General features: G+C 45.8%; 1 protein-coding gene across 1 annotated transcript in view; it reads right to left on the reverse strand.

The window, feature by feature from the left end:
* polr1a (RNA polymerase I subunit A) overlaps window positions 1-24102 on the reverse strand; it is a 171473-nt gene that overhangs the window by 14418 nt on the left and 132953 nt on the right. Inside the window, exon 33 of the mRNA XM_078553686.1 lies at window positions 16572-16736. Within this exon, the coding sequence (XP_078409812.1) occupies window positions 16572-16736 (165 nt within the window). The remainder of the gene's footprint in view (window positions 1-16571; window positions 16737-24102) is intronic.

The raw sequence follows: 24102 nt of genomic DNA on the forward strand, positions 1-24102 counted from the left end.
GGATGGAGGTGGCCTAGTGACATCAACCCCCCCCAAACAAAAGAATAAACGGGAGGGTTTGGCTCCTGATAATGAAAACCCCTCTGCCCCTCCGCCTTATCCCATTAACCCCGGTCTACTGGGGCCTTATTCCCAGTTCCCTAGACTCATGTCGCCCGCTTCTGGCAGCTCTTGTCGGCCTCCCCTCCCTGATACCCTGACAGATGAACTAATAGAGATGGTAGCGGCTTGGAGACAGTCTAATAGAGTGGCGAGTCCGGGAGCTGGAGCAGAGGCGGAAGCGGGTCCGGGACCATCAAATCCCGTCCCGACTGACGGACAGCGCGATCACCCTCCCCGATCCAGGGAGTCGGAATCTGATAGTGGAAGTAAGGAAGCGACGCGGCAAAATGGAGCCACCATGCGAAATTGCTCTAAAAAGGTAGCAGCTGACTCCACCTCTCATGCACTTCAGGCTCCTAAAATAATGATTGGAGAAACGGCCATACTTAAACCATGGACCCCAGCTGAGGCTCGCGCCATGGTAGCCGAGGCGCCCAACCCCATTAAGCGTCCCACAGCCTTCCTCAATTGGTTGGAGTAAATGTGTGCAATTTATCGACCCCTTCCGGGCGATTTGCAAGCCTTGTTAAAATTTGTTTATGGTAGCTCCTGGGCCACACTGAAGGATACCATTCAGGTGCCGCCTGGGGAAAATGGGGATTGGCGAAAAGATGATGAACAAGCGGAAACTGGCAATGAAAGTTTAGGACATTGGTTACAAGGAAGAGGCCGGATTGCCATTATGGGGGCAGCACAGAGACATGGGGACCTGGGGGAAGTAACTCAGTGTTTGCAGAGGAAAGATGAGGGCGCCCCTGATTTTATCGCCAGATTTCGTAATACCTGGGAAGAGTATGCAGGTGTTCCCTTGGAGGGCAACGGGCCTTTGGCTATTCAGACGCTGCTGAACTGTATGCTGCCCCAACAAGCCCAGGCTTTTAAGATGCGAAATCTGAATTGGCAAACTATGCGCTGGTCCGAAATTACCACTACTTTGGTCAATATGGACCGTAAGGGACTGTTCGTCAGCCCCCAGGAGGGCCCAAAACAACAAAAGACCCAATTCTATCGTCAGGAACAGGGCAGACGTAAGGGACAGGCTAAGGGTCCAAGATGGGACAAATCCCAAGACATTTGCCGTAAGTGCGGGAAGAAAGGGCACTGGGCCAGGGACTGCCAATTTACTTCCCCCAAGGAGCCTGCTATGTCACACGGGCAGCAGATAGCCGCGGTTCCCTCCTTTACTTATAATAACCCTTTTCCGCAGGATTAGCGGGGCCCAGGGGAGTTTATGGTACAGGGAGCAGTTATATCACTTTCCCAAGACTCTGAAGCACAACCTATGGTAACCCTTAGAATAGGAGATACTCATTTGCGAGCCTTGGTGGACACTGGCGCTACCCTGTCCTCTGTACCACCCTCCCTGGGATTACCCCTTAGCCAGAACAGGGTAGTAACTGTGGGAGTGGCTGGTGTTCCCTTATCAGAGCCCCTATCTAAACGGGTTGCTCTGTCATTGAAAGACAACCGTGTAGAGGAGACACTGATAGTATCAGCAACCACTCCCTTACCCCTGCTAGGACGCCAGACCCTGTGCAAATTAGGAGCCACTATCTACTGTACCCCTCAGGGCATGTATATGGAGGTACCCTCGCCCCAGACCCATCAGTTAGCGTCCCTACTCCTTACCCCCGAAGCTAAGCCCGAACCGACCTTATACTGCTGGCAACTTGAGGGTAACCTTTATGCGGCAAAGATGGGCCGCTTGTGGCGGGAAATCGATCAGCTGCCGTTTTTGACTCCTGTTCGGACTCTGAAGAGCCTGTTACAGGTGATACAGTATTACTCTCGCTTACACGGTACTGCGTGGATTACAATGAAAGATGACCCTGAGTATCGCCAAAGGGCCAACGCTGTTGCAGGGCAATTAACCTCCATTTGCCTCGACCCCTACCTTTATTTCGGGGAAGCGGGCCTAGGCGTCCCAGTGCACTTGACCACGGAACAGCAGCCCCTGTTCCGTATGGACCTTGACTCTGAGCCCCACTTAACCCTTGCGGTTCGGCCCCCCTTCCATGCCAAACAAATAGGTCCCATGCTTAAACGGTTACAGGCAGCTCCTACCTCTGAATGCATTGGATCTTTCGAGTAGTTTGGGGCTGCTGAGGGTAGAATATACCTCCCGGGGATTTCCTGTCAATTAATCGACCCTCTTGCTGCATTTCAGCGGCAACAGCCACCTGAGCAGCCCGACTCTATTGGCCCTTTAGCGTTGGACATAGTCAATGGCGATTTGTGGGCCCTGCACAAGACTCATGTAGGCCGAGTGCTTACCGCCCCGGACCACCGTGTCACTACGAAAGGATGTTGTGCTGCCTTGCGTTCGACAGTACCGACTGACCCCTGAAGCCGAGGTGGGCATCGCCACAGTCACAGATTCCCTGCTCCAACAAGGGGTTCTTAAGCCTACTGTCAGTCCCTGCAACACACCAATAGTGCCTATACCCAAGGTCGGACGGCCAAACGAATGGCGCTTTGTGCAGGACTTAAGGGCTGTAAACAACATTGTCATTCCCATAGCCCTGGTGGTGCCGGATGTAAATGTGATCCTTTCCTCTATCCCGTCTGATGCCGCGGTCTACACTGTGGTTGATTTGTGCTCTGCATTCTTCTCTATCCCCCTTCACCCCGATAGCCAGTATTTGTTTGCTTTTACATATAAAAGGACGACAGTATACCTGGATGCGGCTTCCCCAAGGCTACACAGAGAGCCCTGCCGTATATGCAGCCGCTGTGAAACATGACCTGGACGAATGCTGTCTGAACGGAAACTCTACATTAATACAGTATGCCAATGACCTTTTAGTGGCCTCACCTACCCTGGTGGACTGTGTAGAGGACTCAGTGACTTTGCTCCAATTCTTAGCTACAAGAGGCCATAGGGTATTGAGATCCAAACTACAGTTCTGCCAGTCGCAAGTCCAGTACCTGGGATTCACCTTGAAGGCCGGAACTCGGCAAATAGGACCTGATCGAGTTCAGGCTATCCTACGATTACCCACTCCTAAGACAAAGAAGGAGGTCCTTTCTTTTTTAAGCATGGTTGGCTATTGTTGACAATGGATACCCGATTATCGCCTGCATGATGCCATCCTCCATGCTGCTACTCTGAAAGAAGCACCCGCACTTGTTCAATGGACCCCGGAACAGGCGTCGGCATTCCGAGCCCTCAAAACAGCTGTAACAACGGCCCCGGCTTTGGGGCTACCCAACTATGAGCGCCCTTTTCAGTTGCATGTCTGTGAAAAGGAAGGGATCGCCACAGAAGTGCTTACCCAGGACCATGGAGGAGGAAGAAGACCAGTTGCTTAATACTCTAAGGCTCTCCCTGCTGTAGTACTGGGAATGCCTGCTTGTCTCCGTGCCGTAGCAGCCACCGCTGCCATAGTCGAGAAGTCATTGCCGTTGGTCCTCGACCACCCTTGTGAAGTGCGAGTACCCCATGCTGTTATGCTACTTTTAAACTCCGCCGCTACACAACATTTTACCGCCTCACGACGTACGGGATACGAAGCAATTTTGCTATCACACCCCGATTACACTTACCGCCGATCGCCTGCGATTAATCCTGCCACCTTTGTGCCAGAGCCCTCAACTGATGCGGAGCATGACTGCATCACAGTGGTCGAACAATCCACTTCCCCCAGGGTGGATCTGCAGATGGATCCCCTGCTCAATCCGGATGTTATCTTTTTCACCGACGGCTCTTCTCATCGACCAAGAGACTATTTACTCCTCGCCGGTTATGCTACTGTGGATCCGCACCGCACGGTGGAAGCCTATGCACTACCTCCTGGCACTATGGCACAGGCAGCAGAACTCTTTGCCTTAACCCGAGCTTGCATCCTGGCTGAGAATCGGGCGGCCAACATTTATACCGATTCCCGCTATGCCTTTGGCGTCGTCCATGATTTCGGCCAAATATGGAAAAATCGGGGTTTCATTACATCAGCAGGAAAGTCCATCAAACATTCCCAACTTGTATTAAACCTCCTCGCAGCAATTCAGTTGCCCAAGTGCCTGGCAATTGTTAAATGCGAAGCACATACTAATTTGACTGATAATGTTTCCCAAGGGAATGCCCGAGCGGATCAGGCGGCCAAAGAAGTAGCTGCCGCACAAATGCCTCTCCTGCAAGCTCTTTGCACCTCAAGTTGCTCTCCCATCCCTGCTTTAGGGTCTTTTGAATTACAGGCAGCGCAACAAAATTCTACCCTACAGGAAAAGCGGACATGGGAGTGGGTGCAATGCAGTTTTAAGGAAGGTTTTTGGTTTCATCCGGATGGGCGGGTGGTCTGTCCCCGAAGTCTGTTTTTGCCCCTGTGCCACCTAGTACATGCACAGGCACACATGGGCAAAGGAGGGATGCAACATGCGATTAACCAATAATGGGCGAACATTTTGGGTCCAGTGACCACAATGTCATTAGTTTTAAGCAAATTATGGATAAGGATAGGTCTGGTCCTTGAGTTGAGATTCTAAATTGGAGAAAGGCCAATTTTGTGGAAATGAGAAAGGATCTAGGAAGAGTGGACTGGGATAAGTTGTTTTCTGGCAAGGATGTGTTCAGTAAGTGGAAGGCATTCAAAGGCGAAATTTTGAGAGTGCAGAGTTTGCATGTTCCTGTCAGGATTAAAGGCAAAGTTAACAGGCATAGGGAACCTTGGTTTTCAAGGAATATTGGCGATCTAGTTAAGAAGAAGAGAGAGGTGTATAGCAGGTATAGGCAACAAGAAGCAAATGAGGTACTTGTAGAGTATAGAAAATATAAGAAAATACAAAAAAAGGAAATCAGGAAGGCAAAAAGAAGACATGAGGTTGCTTTGGCAGATAGTGTGAAGGTAAACCCGAAGGGTTTCTACAAGTATATTAAGAGTAAAAGGATAGTAAGGGACACAATTGGTCTCCTTGAAGATCAGAAGATCAGAGTGGTCATCTACGTGTGGAGCCTCACGAGATGGGGGAGATCTTAAACAGTTTTTTTGCATCAGTATTTACTCAGGAAACTGGCATAGTGTATAAGGAAGGAAGGGAAACAAGCAGTAGTGTCATAGAACATATAGAGATTAAAGAGGAGGAGGTGCTTGCTGCCGTACCGCAAATAAAGGTAGGTAAATCCCCCGGGCCTGACATGATATTCCCTCGGACCTTGAGGGAGACTAGTGTAGAAATTGCAGGAGCCCTGGCAGAAATATTTAAAATGTCCTTAGCCACGGGTGAGGTGCCGGAGGATTGGAGGGTAGCTCACGTTATTCCGTTGTTTAAAAAAGGCTCCAAAAGTAAACCAGGCCAGTGAGCCTGACGTCAGTAGTAGGTAAATTATTGGAAAGTGTTCTGAGAGATCGGATATATAATTATTTGGACAGCCAAGGGCTGATTAAGGATAGTCAGCATGGCTTTGTGCGTGGTAGGTCGTGTTTAACGAACCTTGTAGAGTTTTTCGAGGAGGTTACCAAGAAAGTAGATGAAGGAAAGGCTGTGGATGTTGTCTACATGGACTTTAGTAAGGCCTTTGACAAGGTCCCACATGGGAGGTTAGTTCAGAAGGTTCAGACACTTGGTATCCATGGAGAGGTTGTAAACTGGATTTGAAATTGGCTGTGTGGGAGAAGACAGAGAGTGGTAGTGGATGATTGCTTCTCAGATTGGAGGCCTGTGACTAGTGGTGTGCCTCAGGGATCTGTGCTGGGACCATTGTTGTTTGTTGTCTATATCAATGATTTGGATGATAATGTGGTGAATTAGATCAGCAAGTTTGCTGATGACACTAAGATTGGAGGCGTTGTGGACAGCGAGGAAGGCTTTCAAAGCTTGCAGAGGGATCTGGACCAACTGCAAAAATGGACCAGAAAATGGCAGATGGAATTTAATGCAGAAAAGTGTGAGGTGTTGCATTTTGGAAGGTCAAACCAAGGTAGGACATACACATTAAATGGTAGGGCACTGAGGAGTGCGGAGGAACAAAGGGATCTGGGAGTTCAGATACATAATTCCCTGAAAGTGACGTCACAGGTAGACAGGGTTGTAAAGAAAGCTTTTGGCATACTGGCCTTCATAAATCAAAGTATTGAGTATAGGAGTTGGGATATTATGGTGAGGTTGTATAAGACATTGGTGAGGCCAACTTTGGAGTAGTGTGTGCAGTTCTGGTCGCCTAACTACAGGAAGGATATCAGTAAGATTGAGAGAGTGCAGAGAAGATTTACTAGGATGTTGCTGGGTCTTAAGGAGTTGAGTTACAGGGAAAGATTAAACAGGTTAGGACTTTATTCCTTGGAGCGTAGAAGAATGAGGGGAGATTTGATAGAAGTTTACAAAATTATGAAGGGTATAGACAGAGTAAATGCGAGTAGGCTCTTTCTACTTAGATTAGGAGGGATAAACACGAGAGGACATGGCTTTAGGGTGAAAGGGGAAAGGTTTAGGGGGAACATTAGGGGCAACTTCTTCACTCAGAGTGGTGAGAGTGTGGAACGAGCTACCATCTGACGTGGTAAATGTGGGCTCACTCTTAAGTTTTAAGAATAAATTGGATAGATACATGGATGGGAGAGGTCTGGAGGGTTATGGACTAGGTGCAGGTCAATGGGACTAGCGGAATAATATTTTGGCACAGAATAGAAGGGCCGAATGGCCTGTTTTCTGTGCTGTAGTGTTCTATGGTTTGCACCGGGCATAACCCCAACCATATAAAAAAATCACTCGCTCTTGTTCGATTTGCCAGCAGAACAACAAAGGGCCAGCAGCCAAGTATGATCACCTCCCGATGCCCAAGATGCCCTTCGAAAATTTACAAATTGATTTTGTACATATGCCCCCGGCCTCGGGATATAAGTATATGTTAGTGATAGTAGACATGTTCACCTGATGGGTAGAAGCTTACCCCACACTAAAAAATGATGCTCAAACGGTAGTGAAAATATTGTGGAAAGAAATTATACCTAGATACGGAATACCTATGGGAATAAATAGTGACCGAGGGGCTCACTTAACCAGAAAGTAAAAGACTTAGTGCAGGTTATGGGATTTCAGTGGAGATTGCATATTCCCTACCAGCCACAGTCCTCAGGGATGGTAGAAAGGGTAAATGGGGAATTAAAAAACGTCCTATCTAAAGTTTGTCAGGATAATAACCTCTCGTGGCCAGAAGCACTCCCAGTAGTGCTTTATGCTATGCGAAATAGAAAAAATAGAGCCACTGGAATAACACCCCATGAAGCTCTTATGGGGCGTCCTATGACTACCGGAGCCCAGCCTCCTGTATGTGTCGAAAAATTGGCCTTAATATGGAATGATGAGCAGACCTTGGCTTACGCCCAAGCACTATGCAAAACTGCAGCTGAATTGCATGAGAGGGTAAGGCAGGCTCAGGTGAACGTAGGAGATACTCTTATACAAGCCTTCCAGCTAGGTGATCAAGTGTATGCAAAAAATCTAAACAAAGACTCTCTTTCTCCTAGGTGGAAAGGACCCTACCTTGTGCTGCTAACAACTCGGACGGCCTTGAAGGTTAAAGGGAAGGAAGGCTGGGTCCACGCCACCCGCTGTAAAAAATATTGTCCGGCGATAATATAGCAGCTGTTACCAAGTGATCTAACTTATATTATGTATTGGATACTGCTCCTTGTTATATTCTGTGGGGTATACCCAAGGGACCCTCACCCAAACAGCTTTTTGTCTCTATGCCGCACCTACGCTAGACAGGTAGGACAGGGTGCCTGTTGGATATGCGCCCAGACTCCCCAACATGGGGGTGAGACGGGTCATTGGCGTGCTGTTCCTCTAAATGACACTGAGTACGCTGACGTTCGAACTTTTAATATTGTAACACCGCAGCGCAATATGTTTAGGGGTTGGTTCCTTCGCTCTCCACCTGTCAATGGGTGGAACTATACAGAACATGGGATTAGAATCAGACCTCCACAAGAGCCGGTAAACGCCACCTGTTGGTGTTCCAACCTTACACTCAGCATTTACGATCTGGGACGAAGCTCCTGTCACATTACGGTATCATACCTCTTTGGCCTATCAATCCGAAAGCCCGCCGGTACTAGCAGTACCGAACATCCACCAAACCCCCTCAATGGTACATACTGGGTTTGTGGAGATAAAGCTTACCCCTGGTTGCCTGGGATGCCTCAACTATCCTCTTTCTTTAATGTGCCTGTAGGAAATTCGAAAAAAACGGAACCACTCCCACCTGGAGTGGCTGTTGCTACCTAGCATACTTGAATCCCTATCTTCGCCATATAGGTAAATCAGATATTCACCCGCATCGGCGTCTACATCGCCGTGGCATCTCGGAATCTGAACGATTCTGGGTGATTGCTTTGCCCCCCTTATGGAACTGCTCGTAATTCCCGTGAAATTATCAACCTGGCAGCTGCACTTGAAAAAGTCGCTAATTCAACGGCTGATGCGCTGGTTGAGACACAGAAGCAGATTTCAGCTAGTACCACTGAAATTATAGCACTACGCCTAAACGCATTACAAAACAGGATGGCCCTTGACTTCCTTCTAGCTGAAAAAGGCGGCACTTGTGCTATGATAGGCTCAGAGTGCTGCACTTATGTACCCGACGTCTCTGAAAATATTACTGACTTGGGACAGCATGTCATGGGCAAAGTACAAGAAATAAAAAAGGTTGGGGAAAGTGAGTAATTTTTATAAAAAAGATTCTTGGTGGTCTGTAATACTAGGTTGGTTCTCCAGTTGGGGAAGTTGGTTGCTATACGTTTTAATTGGGTTGGTCGTAGCATAGGGCATTGTGCATGTGTTGCTTTGCAGATTTGCTGCTCCCAGATTATCAATGGTGTCTCTACTGGGTTAGGTGGTGCCCCAATTATTCCCCAAATGATGCGCACTGGCCCCAGCGAAGCCCACTGGTGGGGAGAGAAAGTTTACCCCGCCAGGGACCGGCCTTTTCCTTATGGTTATGAACCCCCATATGATGATGAAGATACTATTCCTCACTGGTGTTAATCTAAAAGATTAACAAGGAGGGATTGTGGAAGAATAAAATACATGTATAATGAAATTACTACAGAGTGTTCTTGAGCAGTGACGCAACCAGCACATAAACTAATAAACTAGTCGCGCTATCAGCTACCTTCCCAGACTAATGGGCGCCAGATGTCAGATATGGTTGTAAACTAAGAAAGAACTATTGTGTGCATGCCCAAGATATGTCACCATACCACGTTAATAATTAGTGAGGATTAAGCAACCATTGAAACTGCCTAATCTCTAACCATTGAAACTGCCTAATCTCTAACCATTGAAACTGCCTAATCTCTAACCATTGAAACTGCCTAATCTCTAACCATTGAAACTGCCTAATCTCTAACCATTGAAACTGCCTAATCTCTGTCATGTACTTTTTTGCTATAACTTTGTGTGTACTCCAATGCTTCTCAGAGTGCCGGATCGCTCCATTGTATGCGACTGGGCTCTCCGTGATATCACGATTTAATAAAGACTTCCAAGACAAACCTCCTAGGTCCGAGTGTTCACTCCGTTTTCGGCGAAACACAGCCAGTGGTTTGCTTTTCAAAGCAGAGTTCCTGTTAATTCCTTATATTCCATTTACATGCATCTGTTGTGGCTCAGTTGGTGGCACTCTCACTTCTGAGTCGGAAGTGTCACTCCATCCCTCAATCAACAATCACAAAAACAGATTATTTGGTCATTATCATGAGCTTGTTGTGTGCAAATTGGCTGCTGCATTTCCTACATTACAACAGTGACTAAACTTCACTTGTACTTCTTTGGCTGTAAAGCGCTTTCGGATGGCCTGAGGTCATATATTAATTGCTAAATTAATGCAAGTCTTTTTTTATGTATTTATTGCCATCACCATGACCCTGAAATCTCCACTGGCTTCTCTACTTAAGGAGGCCATCTCTGATGACGTCCTCATATCTTTCCCATTCCGGCTAATCTTCTGACTAACTAACTTCCCTTCCTTGTCGCCATTGCCTCAGATACTGTCCACTTCTCTTTCAAAACAATCATCACCATCTCCTCAAAAAAAAACCATGCTTGATCCCTGTGTCCTTGCAAACTACCCTCCCCAACTCCAACTTTGCTGTTGACTCCTCAAGAGCCTCATAAATTCATGCCTCTCTTTGAATCCCTCCCCCTCCTGGGGGAGGCGATGGCAGAGTGGTATTGTCACTGGACCAGTAATCTGGAAACCTCATGGCAGATGGTGGAATTTGAATCCAATTTAAAAGTCCAATGATGACCGTGAAACAATTGCCATAAAAACCCATCTGGTTCACTAATGTCCATTAGGGAAGGAAATCTGCCATCCTTACCTGGTCTGGCCTACATGTGACTCCAGACCCACAGCAATGTGGTTGACCCTTAAACGCCCTCTGAACAGGGGTGGGCAATAAATGCTGGCCTAGCCAGCGACACCCACATCCCATGAATGAATTTAAAAACATTTCAAATGGTATCTTCTGTGATTGTGTTGCATAATCTCTCAACTATTGCCTTTCCTCTGTTGAGTCATCAAGTCATCTCCAGAGATGACTTTTGTTCCACACTGTTACTTCAGTGCCACCCAAGCTTTCACCTTCAGCCCTTCAACTATATACTTGCCATCAACAGCAAACTTAGGGGTCAACTTCCATTTAAACTCTGACGACACCCAGCTCTGGAGTTAAATGAGAAGATCCACCACCATTTTCTTGTCGCCCAAGTTGACCCAATAAGGTGGTGGTGAACCTTATTCTTGAACTGTAATGGTCATGATGCTTCCATAATGCTGTTATGAAGAATTCCAGATTTTGATCCAGTGACAACCAAGTAATGGTAAGATGTGTCCAAGAGGGGAAGGCAGAGGCATAGTGGTATTGTCACTGAACTAGTAATCCAGAGACCCATGCTCTGGGGACATGGGTTCAAATCCCACCATGGCAGATGATGAAAGTTGAATTCAATAAAAATCTGAAATTAAAAGGCTAATGATGACTATGAAACCATTGTCAATTATCGTAAAAACACATCTGGTTCACTATCGTCCTTCAGGGAAGGAAGTCTGCCGTCCTCACGTGGTCTGGCCTACATGTGACTCCAGATCTGCAGCAATGTGGTTGGCCTAGCAAGCCACTCAGTTGTATTAAACTGCTAAAAAGTCTAAAAGGAATGGAACCGATGGACCACCTGGCAACTTCATACTCAGCCCTGTTGACCCTGGGGAGAGCTGTTCCACAGACTAGTCAAGCAACTCACGGAATCATATCTTACAGAAAATGTCCCAGAAACCACCATTAACATCCCTGGGTATGTCCTGTCTCACCAGCAGGACTGGCACAGTGGTATACAGTTGGGAAGGAGTTGCCCTGGGAGTCCTCAACATCGATTCTGGACCCCATGAAGTCTTATGGCATCAGGTCAAACATGGGCAAGGAAACCTCCTGATTACCACGTACCGCCCTCCCTCAGCTGATCAATCAGTGCTCTTCCATGTTGAGCACCACTTGGAGGAAGCACTGAGGGCAGCATGGGTGCAGAATGTACTCTGGGCAGGTGACTTCAATGTCCATCACCAAGGGTGGCACCATTACTGACCAAGCTGGCTGAGTCCTAAAGGACATAGCTGCTAGACTGGGTCTGTGGCAGGTGGTGAGGGAACCAACGAGAGGGAAAAACATACTAATCCTCACCAACCTGTCTGCCGCAGGCGCATCTGTCCATGACAGTATTGGTAGGAGTGACCACCGCACAGTCCTTGTGGAGTTGAAGTCCCATCTTCACAGTGAGGATACCCTCCATCGTGTTGTGTGGCACGACCACTGTGCTACATGGGATAGATTTCGAACAGGTCTAGCAACTCAAGGCTGGGCAACCATGAGGTGCTGTGGACCATCAGCAGTGGCAGAATTGTACTCAACTACAGTCTGTAACCGCATGGCCTGGCATGGAGTACAGGAGGGCATGCCAGGAGCAGAACCAGGCATACCTGAAAATGAGGTGTCAACCTGGTGTAGTTATAACACAGGACGACCTGCAAGCCAAAGGGCATAATCAGCAAATGATAGACAGAGCTAAGCCATTCCACAACCAACAGATCAGATCTAAGCTCTGCAGTCCTGCCATATCCAGTCGTGAATGGTGGTGGACAATTTAAAAACTCACTGGAGGGGGAGGCTCCACAAATATCCCTATCCTCAATGATGGGGGAGCCTAGCACATCGGTGCAAAAGATAAGGCTGAAGCATTTGCTACAATCTTCAGCCAGAATAATCCATCGCGGCCTCCTCCAGAGGTCCCCAGCATCACAGATGCCAGTCTTCAATCAATTCAATCCATGTGATATCAAGAAATGGCGGAAGGCACTGGATACTGCAAAGGCTATGGGTCCTGACAATATTCCAGCAATAGTACTGAAGACCTGTGTTCTAGAACTTGCCTTGCCCCTAGCCAAGCTGTTCCAGTACAGCTACAATATTGGCTTTAACCTGGCTATGTGGAAAATTGCCCAGGTATGTCCTGTAAATAAAAAACAGGACAAATCCAACCCTGCCAAATTACCACCTCATCAGTCTACTCTCCATCATCAGTAAAGTGATGGAAGGGGTCACCAACAGTGCTATCAAGCGGCTCAGGCTTAGCAATAACCTGCTCACTGATGCCCACTTTGGGTTCTGCAAGATCACTGATCTCATCACAGCCTTGGTTCAAAGATGGACAAAAGAGCTGAACTCCAGAGGTGAGTGAGATGACATCAAGGCATGGACAAAAGAGCTGAACTCCAGAGGTGAGGTGAGGTGACATCAAGGCAGCATTTGACTGAGTGTGGCATCAAGGAGCCCTAGCAAAACTGGAGTCAATGGGAATCGGGGCAAAACTCTTCACTGGTTAGAATCACACCTAGCACAAAGGAAGATGGTTGTGATTGTTGGAGGTCAATCATCTCAGTTCCAAGACATCATTGCAGGAGTTCCTCAGGGTAGTGTCCTTGGCCCAATCGTCTTCAGCTGCTTCATCAGTGACCTTGCTTCCATCATAAGGTCCGAAGTGGGGATGTTCGCTAATGATTGCACAATGTTCAGAACCATTCGCGACTCCTCAGATACTCAAGCAGTCCATGTCCAAATGTAGCAAGACCTGGATAATATCCAGGTTTGGGCTGACAAGTGGTAAGTAACATTCAGGCCACACAAGTGTCAGGCAATGACCATCTCCAACAAGAGAGAATCTAACCATCGCCCCTTGACATTCAATGACATTACCATCGCTGAATCCCCCACTATCAACACCCTCAGGGTTACCACTGACCAGAAACTGAACTGGATCAGTTATATAAAAACTGTGGCTGCAAGAAGGGGTCAGAGGCTAGGCATCCTGTGGTGAGCAACTCACCTCCTGACTCCCAAAGCCTGTCCACCATCTACAAGGCACAAGTCAAGAGTGTGACGAAATACTCTCCACTTGTCAGGATGAGTGCAGCTCCAACAATACTCGAGAAGCTCGACACCATCCAGGACAAAGCAGTCCGCTTGATCAGCACCACATCCACAAATATTCGCTCCCTCCACAGCTGACGCACAGTGTGTACCATCTACAGGGTGCACTGCAGGGACTCAGAAACTAGGAGCAGGAGTAGGCCATTGGCCCTTTGAGCCTGCTCCACCATTCATTATGATCACGGTTGATCATCTAACTCAATAGCCTGTTCCCGCTTTCTCCCATATCCTTTGATCCCTTTCACCCCAAGAGCTATATCTAACTTCTTGAAAACATACAATGTTTTGGTCTCAACTACTTTCTGTGATAACGAATTCCACAGGTTCACCACTCTCTGTTGAAGAAATTTCTCCTCATCTCAGTCCTAAATGGTCTACCCCATATCCTCAGACTGTGACCCCTGGTTCTGGACTCACCCATCATCGGGAACATCCTTCCTGCATCTACCCAGTCTAGTCCTGTTAGAATTTTATAGGTTTCTATGAGATCCCCCCCTCATTCTTCTGAACTCCAGCAAATATAATCCTAACCGACAAAGCAGCCTGCTTGACTGGCACCACATCCTCAAACATTCACTCCCTCCACCACCGTCGCACTGTGCCAAAACCCTGGCGCATGTCTGAAGTCATTGGCCTCCCAAAACCAGCAAAGACCCAAAATTACAATCAAACTACAGGCCAATGTCTCTGCTATTAATATGCTCCAAGGTAGGAGTGTGCCTAATCCTACAGCGGATCAAGACAGAAGTGGAGAACATCCTGTGGACCAAACAGGCTTTCGACAAGAAAAAAGCATGTAATAATTTAACACAATGCAAATGCCACATTAAGAACAGCTGTTAATGCTCTGGTATAAGTCCCTAAAAGTTACCTCCTCACCAAAATTCCCTTAGCCGATGCTCGTTATTATAGTGTCTTTTTAACCTTTTCAATTTTCCAGCAGCTCAAGGAACAATATTTTTCCCAGGCAGCCCTTAAAAACACTCATTTCACAACAAGGCTGAAATTGTTCGGCCCCCTAGCCTTATTACTATAATAATCATATCACAACTAAAGTAGATGATGTTTTTTCCTTTCTTTTGCAATATTCCTTCATCCGACGGCCCAACTTTCTCTTCTTGTGTATTAGGAGTTCGTGACACTCTTGCATCTGGATCAGAAAGTTGTAGCTCGAGCCATATGCTAGACTCTCAACCACACTCACTATCTGGGCCGACGCAGAATTATTCAGAGAATGTTTCACTGCCAGAGTTACTGTCCTTTGATGAATGTCTGCCTATTCCTGTGGATATTAAAGATCCAATACCACTATCTGAGAAACAGAGAGTTTGTTCAGTGTCCCAGCCAACAATCTAACCTCAAGTAATTATACCAGAAGTCAATTAAACTGCTCATTCATCTCATTGCAATTTGCTGTATATAAAGTGCCTATTGTGCTTATCTACATTAGAGCAACAGCGCTTGATAGCAATTCGTTGTTTGTGAAATAGGATCTGGTGGTGTAGTGGTTATGTTAGCGTATCAATAATTCAGAGCTATGAAATAACAATCCAGAGAATGTAAATTCAAATCCCACTGTGGCAGTTTGAGGATTTAAATTTAGTATTTACAAAAAAAAATGCTGGGAATAAAAACTGGCATTAGTTGAAGTGACCATGAGACTGATGGGTTGCTGTAAAAATGAAATGGATTCAGAAATGCCCCTCAGGGAAGGAAATCCACTGTCCTTATCTGACTTGGTTTCCAGTGCCACCCAATCTGGTTGGCTCTTAACTGCCTCCTGAAGTGGGCTAGCAATGTCACTCAGGTTTTAATTAAACTTGTTCAAGAAGACCAATCAGCACCTTCTCGGGTAACGTATACCAGTGATGGCCACACCACAATAACTAGTTTTTTTTTTAAAAAAAGATCAGACCACTCTAAAAAAAAATTTTTTAAATTTAGATTCAGAACGAAATCTGTGTGGATTTCTTTTTTCAGATTTTGAATAATTTTTCCCGCTTATCTTTAAACCCTTTGCATGTTTCCTGCATTCCACTGTGTATTGTGGAGCCGAGACCCTTATGAAGGCTTGATCCACCACCTGAAAACCTGAAGGCCAATCGAGTTATCTTGTCTGCAGCTCTAGGTGCTAACAGCACAGAAACAAGTTAGCTCGTTGGCAGGTTGGGTGTTAAATCAGAATAGTTACAAAGGCCGTTAGGTCACATCTAGTTTACAGCACAGAAAACTGACGATTTGGCCAAAATGATCTTATGCTCATGTTTACAGTCCGCACTAGTCTCTTCCCAATCCTCTTCATCTAATTCGAGGTTAGGTTACATCCCTCCTAATTTTGGGCTGACAATTGAGCAATGGAAGCTACTGTGAGTGTTCCAAAAGACACCCCCAAACTCTCCTCTGCCCACTGAGTCAACATGGAACATGACTGGGATGGCATTACGATTTTTAGCCTACAGTTTTGGGGTGACTTCAGTTCTCTGACTTGTAAACACTGCCGTTTATCACTCAAAACCAAGTGGACTATAATGCCTGACATATGTGGATTGTCGACCAAGCTAGTCTAATTGTGTGATCACTTCCCACTGATGTTTCCTCCTCTGTTTCTCTCTAAAACGCATTCCTCCTCTCTGTACCTTCATTGTGTTGAATCACGATTCATTGCAACATTCCCTACTCTAACTCATTTGTTCCCAGCATCCAAAACTGACAAGCTCCTTACGCCTTCCCTTCATTCATTACTCTAGAAACTTCTAAACCCAAACATACATTCTTATTTGTCCTATCTTTTCCCTACTTTTCAGAACCATAGCAGCACATCAACATTCAAGTTTCTCAATAGAAAAAGAAGCATGAAGCATGGTCTGGAATAGAATGTGTGACTTTGAGACTTAGTTCAAATTTTAAATTTCCTTATGTAAAGGATACCTGCTCAAGTTAAAATGAAAATGAAAAGAAATTTGCCTTCCGTGTTAACAAGGTCTTTCTTACCTAGCATAGTTGCATGTTTTAAGAACTTATAGCTGGTTTCAAAGGTCATCTGCTGAAGGGGCGAGGAGCTTGATTGCATGCCAATTCGATTAAATGGTTTGTATGATCCATCAAAACACATGTAATCTGCCACTAGGGAAAGATGGCGAGGATCCACTTGAATGCCTGCGCAAGAGAGACAGAAAGAAAATTCAATTCAGTTCATTAAAAGCACCGAGTGTGATCAGTGATAATAAGCATCCAGTTCAATGTAAGAACAGCATTGCAGTTATCAGACTATCATGGAGCCGTAGAACTGTTTGGATATGCAAGCTTAAGTCTGACCAACAATAGTGACCCTGAATTCTAAGCAGCACCCTGTTAAATTTTAAGAGTATTTGTGGCAAAAACAGGATTCCTCTAGAACAATACTTGATGTCTTTGCAGGTCAAAGGAAAGCTGTTGAGAAATAGCTGATGATGCAGCACATCATGAGGCCAAGAGGGTGATTAGGGAAATGAAGCAGATCAATGTGTTGCATTCATCTGCACTGATGCGCATTAGGCCAAATGCTTCAAAATCATATCACCTTTGCTAAAGTGTCATCACTCACCACTTAAAAAGGTTTGTGTGAACTAGCACCGAGTACCCACAAGTCTGGAACTCTGCAACAAATGCACAATGCACCCTTAAGATCTGGACACGGCTCTGCCCAGGCTGCAGTAAAGACCAAACTGCATGGGCAGTAGAAGAACTACTGCAGTTTGCTGCACACAGATATTGCCCAGTGAACCAGTCTGGCCATAAGGAATTGGATGCTGCATTGCAATGCCTGGCGAATGGTAAAGGGCCAATATTCATTGACAAGTTCCTGAACATTGTTCCAGGCAAGGAGGGCTGTAGGTAATACAAGAACATGCACTCATTTATATCAGTGCCTTTTATGATTGAGCCACAGAGAAGTAGGAAATTGCTGCACAAGTTCTCCAAATAGTGGAACCATTAGGATATGGCACGTTCCATGCTGTGATCAGGGAAACAATGGCAATGTACTCGCCCGTAGTATGGTGAGAGGTGCTCTCATCATGCCATTTAGGGAGGAGCCCTGATACTTGAATAGTCAGGGCCCAAATCCACACTCATCAATTGTCTTATGTCCAACTATTTATTTTAAGCACAGGAGAGGAGCAGGTGGTGGCAGGATGGGCGGCAGGAAGATCTCCAGGGTGGGGGGTGCCAAAAAAAAGGAAGTCGGTTAGTAGTGACTCCTTGGGTTAGAGGCAGCTCCAAGCTGATATGTTTGGCAGTGAGCATGCAGAACTAAGTTAACCTCTCATGACAAACTTAGTAATTGAATACGTGAGCCAGGCAAGCCCACTGCCCATCGACCGGACAGCCTGATTCACTAGTGGTACCATTTCCACAGATGCTTCAGCACAGAAAGCGGTCACTCAGTTCATTGTGCATGTTTTTTGTTAAAGCAGCCAAGAAGCATCCACGATTGATAACCTGCTCCATGGGGAGCTAATGTGAAGTAGGATTAGGGGAATTCCTGTCCAACATCTGTGGCAAAGTGTGTTGAAGCTTCAATGCACTTAAATAACTATGCCATCTTACCAGTTATTTTTCAAATAGGCCTTTTATATAGGGAAAACTTGTCCCAAGGTAAACAAGTTATTTCCCATAATACAAGTGAATGAAAATATTTGTAAATATATTACACAAGTAATAAAACAAAACTTGATTATCAACTTGAGTTGTAAAGAGTTACATAATTTACTGTTAAATACCACATAATCTACGTGACACTCCAGTGCATGACTGAGGGAGTGCTGTAGTGTGCAGGTTGCAGTCTTCCAAATGAGACATTAAACCAAGGCCTGTCTGTTCTCTCAGCCAGGTGTAAAAGGTTCCATTTTGAAGATCAGGAGAATTATCCTTGGTGCCCTGATCAATATGTATCCCTTGACTATAATAGACTGAGTGATCATCAAATTGCTGTTTGTGGGAGCTTGTTGTGTGCAAATTGGCTGCTGCGTTTTCTATGTTACAACAGTGACTACAGTTGAAAAGTACTTTGTTGGCTGTAAAACACTTTGGGACATGCTGAGGTTGTGAAGGGCACGATATAGGTGTGAATCTTTCCTCTCGCTGGTTGTCTGGTCATCACTCAGATCTGCTTAGAAACCAGCAGTTTCATTGCGACTTATCAATGCTCTGTAAAGTCGCAGTACCAGGGCGCAGTAATTGTAGAACTTCACCTGCCATACTCAATGGGTAACCTGATCTTCCAGTAACAATTACACCAGGTAATAGTTCCTGCTGCATTTATTCTTCTCAACTTAACTTACCTGTCAGCTGCTGTGCCTGCAAGTGATATACATCCCAGCTGTGAAGGTTTGCCCAAAAGACTCAGGTGTTGCCAGTAAATTCTCAAAGGGCAGTGTACCGTGAAGGAAAGGGGGCAGGACTTCTGGGACGATTGCCAGGAAAAGCTCATTAACGACAGAAGCTACACAATAACTAGGCTTTCAAATGGTCACATGACTGATTGAGCTAGATGCAGAGGAAACTCTCTGGCGGATAAGGGGGTGAGATATTCAAGAAAATTTAGAAGTGGAATCAGGAAGCACTGTTTCAGGCAAAGGGCAGTGGAAATTTGGAACTATCTCCCCCAAAACACTGTGGATGCTGGGCCAATTAAAACGTTCAAGAGTGAGATGATTTGTGTCCCAGACTGCTGAGGGAGGCAAGGGAGGAGATCGCAGGGGCTCTGACCCAAATTTTTAATTCCTCTCTGGCTACGGGGGGAGGTGCCAGAGGACTGGAGAACAGCTAATGTGGTTCCACTATTTAAGAAATAAATGTAGAGATAAGCCAGGGAACTACAGGCCAGTGAGTCTTGCATCAGTGGTAGGGAAACTATTGGAGAAAATTCTGAAGGAGAGAATCTATCTCCACTTGGAGAGGCAAGGTTTGATCAGGGATAGTCAGCATGGCTTTGGCAGAGGGAGGTCATGCCTAACAAATTTGAATGAATTTTTTGAGGAGGTGACCAGGTGTGTAGATGAGGGTAGTGCACTTGATGTAGTCTATATGGATTTCAGCAAAGCCTTTGACAAGGTCCCACATGGGAGACTTATAAAGAAGGCAAAGGCACACGGGATACAGGGTATTTTGATAAGGTGGATTCAAAATTGGCTTAGTTGTAGGAGACAGAGGGTGATGACAGAAGGATGCTTTAGTGACTGGAAGCCAGTGTCCAGTGGCGTACCACAGGGATCTGTGCTGGGTCCCCTATTATTTGTCATTTATATAAACGACATAAATGACTATGTGGGGGTAGGATTAGTAAGTGTGCGGATGATACAAAGATTGGCCGGGTGGTTAACAGTGAGGTTGAGTGTCTTGGGCTACAGGAAGATATAGACGGGATGGTCAAATGAGCAGATAAGTGGCAGATGGAATTTAACCCTGAGAAAAGTGTCAGGTGATACACGTTGGAAGGAGTAATTTGACAAGGAAGTATTCAATGAACGGCATGACACTAGGAAGTTCTGAGGAACAAAGGGATCTTGGCGTGTGTGTCCATAGATCTCTGAAGGCGGGGGGTGGGGGGTGGCAGGCAGGTTAGTGGGGTGGTGAAAAAGGCATATGGGACACTTGCCTTTATCAATCGAGGCATAGTTTACAAAAGTAGGGAGGTCATGTTGGAGTTGTATAGAACCTTGGTGAGGCTACAGCTGGAGTACTGTGTGCAGTTCTGGTTGCCACATTATAGGAAGGATGTGATTGCACTGGAGGGGGTGTAGAGGAGATTCACCAGAATGTTCCCTGGGATGAAACATTTAAGTTATGAAGAGAGATTGGATAGACTTGGGTTGTTTTCGTTGGAGCAGAGAAGACTGAGGGGCGACCTGATCGAGGTGTACAAGATTATGAGGGGCATGGACAGGGTGGATAGGGAGCAGCAGTTCCCCTTAGTTGAAGGGTCAGTCACAAGGGGACATAAGTTCAATGTGAGGGGCAGGAGGTTTAGGGGGGGTGTGAGGAAAAACCTTTTTACCCAGAGGGTGGTGACAGTCTGGAATGCGCTGCCCGGGAGGTTGGTGGAGGCGAGTTGCCTCACATCCTTTAAAAAGTACCTGGATGAGCACTTGGCACATCATAACATTCAAGGCTATGGGCCAAGTGCTGGTAAATGGGATGAGGTAGGTAAGTCAGGTGTTTCTCACGTGTCGGTGCAGACTCGATGGGCTGAAGGGCCTCCTCTGCACTCTGTGATTCTGTGAGATCAGTATTTCTTTTTGTTAAGCTAAGGGCATCAAGTGATATGGAACAAAGGCAAATGGAGTTGAGGTACAGAACTGCTACAATTGAACTAAATGGCAGAATCAGCTAGAGGGGCTGATTGGCTGCTTCTACTCCTATGTCAAGGAGAGGCAGTCATGTGACAGCATATTTTATAAATTCAGGGTAACACAATTTCACCAAAGATCTTTTTGATAAACATCAAACTGAATGGCACTGAGCTTTTATTTAATTAATTTAATAATATTTTTACTCATCAATTTTTGTCTATCAGAAACACATTTTTACAACAGATGAGTAGATCTGAAGTATTATCCCAAACTAACAACCGATAAACAGTTTCGTGAACTGATCCACTCAGCTTGGCAAGTCCCAACTATGTGCTGAGTTAGTGGATCCCAACCAAAAATGACAGCAGAGCTGCTATATTTAGTCTCAATCTCCCAGCGTTAGAAGTAGGGATCCCCACTCCCCGATCCATCGGCCCCACTTGTAAAGAGTGCAAGTGCAGAGATCTAGTGCAAAGCAGCTTGACTGTGATGCTTCTCTCCATTATAGCTAAACAGTGCATCACACTCACTGCTACTCGGTTGGGTTCCACTAGGACCACTTGGCTCAAGACCTTATTACAGCCTTGGAACAATCATGGGTAAAAAGAGCTAAATTCTGGAGGTAAAATAATATTGGCTTCCCTTGACAATAAGGCAATGTTTGACCGAGTGTGGCATCAAGGATCCCTAGTAAACTCAAAGTCGATGGGAATATGGGGCAGGGGTGTGGGGAGATCTCTCCGCTGATTGGAGTCATAGCTAGCATAAAGGAAGATGGTTATGGCTGTTGGACGCCAAATATCTTAGAAATAGGACATCACTGCAGCTGTAGGGGGGGCATGAGGAAGAACTTTTTTTACGCAGAGGGTAGTGGGTGTCTGGAATTCACTGCCTGAGTTGGTGGTAGAGGCAGAAACTCTAAACTCTTTTAAAAAGTACCTGGATCTGCACATTAGTGCTGTAAGCTGCAGGGCTATGGGCCGGGTGCAGGAAGGTGGCATTAGAAAGGGCACCTGGGTATCCTCGGGCTGCATAGACAAGATGGGCCGAATGGCCTCCTTCTGTGCTGTAACTTTTCTATGGTTCTATGGAGTTCCTCAGGGTAGTGTCCTCGGCCCAACCATCTTCAGCTGCTTCATCAATGACTTTCCCTCCACCATAAGGTCAGAAGTGCTGTTGATTGCACAGTGTTCAGTTCCATTCACAACTCTGCAGGTAATGAAGCAGTTCATGCTCTGTTGCAGAAAGGTACTTGCCTGAGGCAGCAGCAGTAGCAGCAGCAGCAGGGGGACCTAGGTAGATTTGGGAGCACCAGAAAGGAGATAAGGGGGCCTAGTGCTTACCTGAGGCAGCAGCAGTGTCCAGGGTACCCTCAAGTTTGAAAAAAGGTGGACAAAAAAAATCAAGTGACATTACAGGCAAGATGAAAGATTGGCTGGTGAGTACTGTTGGTGTATTTCCCTTTCTCCAAAGCTAGGGGCTGATTCTAAACTGGTGGGAGATTAAAAATGTTAATAATTTAAAGTATTTAAGGGTGAACATCCAGCAGCCGTGGTCAGGATGGTGTGGGGCTTGGAGGGGAACTTGCAGATGATGGTGTTCCCATCTTTCCCCTTGTCCTTCCAGATGGTTGAGGTCGTGGGTTTGGAAGGTGCTGTCAAAGGATGAGATGCATCCAAGGATACAGAGCGAATTGAGAGTGAAAATTGCGGAGTCACTGGCCATAGTTTTCCAGTCTTCCTTAGACTCGGGGGTCGTGTCAGAGGCCTGCGCAATTGCAAATGTTACACACTTGTTTGAAAAAGGTTGTAAAGATAAGCCTAGCAACTACAGGTCATTCAGTTTAACTTCAGTACTAGGGAAGTTTCTAGAAACAATAATTCGGGACAAAATTAAAAGTCACTTGGGCAAATGTGGGTTAATTAAGGAAAGCCAGCATGAATTTGTTAAGAGCAAATCTTGCTGGAGTTTTTTGAAGAGGTAATAAAGAGAATTGGTGATGGTAATGCTGTTGATGTGCTGCACATGGATCTCCAAAAGTCATTCTATACGGTGTCACACAACAGACTTGTCAGCGAAGTTATAGTTCATGAATGAAAAAGGACAGTTGTAATAAGGATACAAAATTGGCTGAGGAACAGGAAAAAACAGAGTAGTGGTTAATGGGTGGTTTTTTGGACTGGAGGGAGGTTTGTAGTGGAGTTCCCCAGAAGTTGGTGTTGGGACCCTTGCTCTTCCTGAAATACATTAATGACCTAGACCTTGGTGACACTTTCAAAATTTGTAGATGATACAAAACCTGGAACCATAGTGGGGACGATAGTGTAGAACTTCAAAGGGTCATAGACAAGTTGGTGGAATGGATGGACAAGTGGTGGATGAAATTCAATGCAGGGAAGTGTGAAGTGATTCATTTTGATAGGAAGAACATGGACAGACAAATAAAATAAAGGGTACAATTCTAAAGGGGGTGCAGGAGCAGAAGGACCTGGGTGTCAACCATGAAGGTGGCAGGACAGGTTGACAGCACGGTTAATAAGGCATACAATATTCTAGGCTTTATTAATAGGGGCATAGAGTACAAGAGTAAGGAGGTTATGTTGAAATTGTATAAAACACTGAGATAAAAGCAAAATACTGTGAATGCTGGAAATCTAGAACAAAAACAAAAATACCTGGAAAAACTCAGCAGGTCCGACAGCATCTGTGGAGAGGCATACAGTTGACGTTTCGAGTCAGTATGACCCTTCATCAGAACTAAGACATATAGAAATGAGATGAAATATAAGCTGGCAGAAGGGGGTGGGACAGGAGAGCTCCATAGGGGGCCAGTGATAGGTGGAGGCCAAGAAGAGACTGCCAAAGATGTCATAGACAAAAGGACAAAGGGGCGTTGATGGTGGTGATATTATCTAAAGGATGTGCTAATGGGGACATTAAGGGAAGCAAGCCAGTGGCAGATGGCCCTAGTGTGGGTAGGGTGGGGGGAAGGGATCGAAATGGGCTAAAAGGTGGAGATGAAACAATAGATCGAAATAAATTTAAAAATAGGAGGGAAAAGAAAAAATATATAGTGTAAAAAAATTATAAATTATTGGAAAAGGGGGGATCGGAAAGGGGGTGGGGATGGAGGAGAGAGTTCATGACCTGAAATTGTTGAACTCAATATTAAGTCCGGAAGGCTGCAAAGT

Source organism: Cetorhinus maximus, chromosome 1 (assembly GCF_964194155.1).
Source record: "Cetorhinus maximus chromosome 1, sCetMax3.hap1.1, whole genome shotgun sequence".
NCBI lineage: Eukaryota > Metazoa > Chordata > Chondrichthyes > Lamniformes > Cetorhinidae > Cetorhinus > Cetorhinus maximus.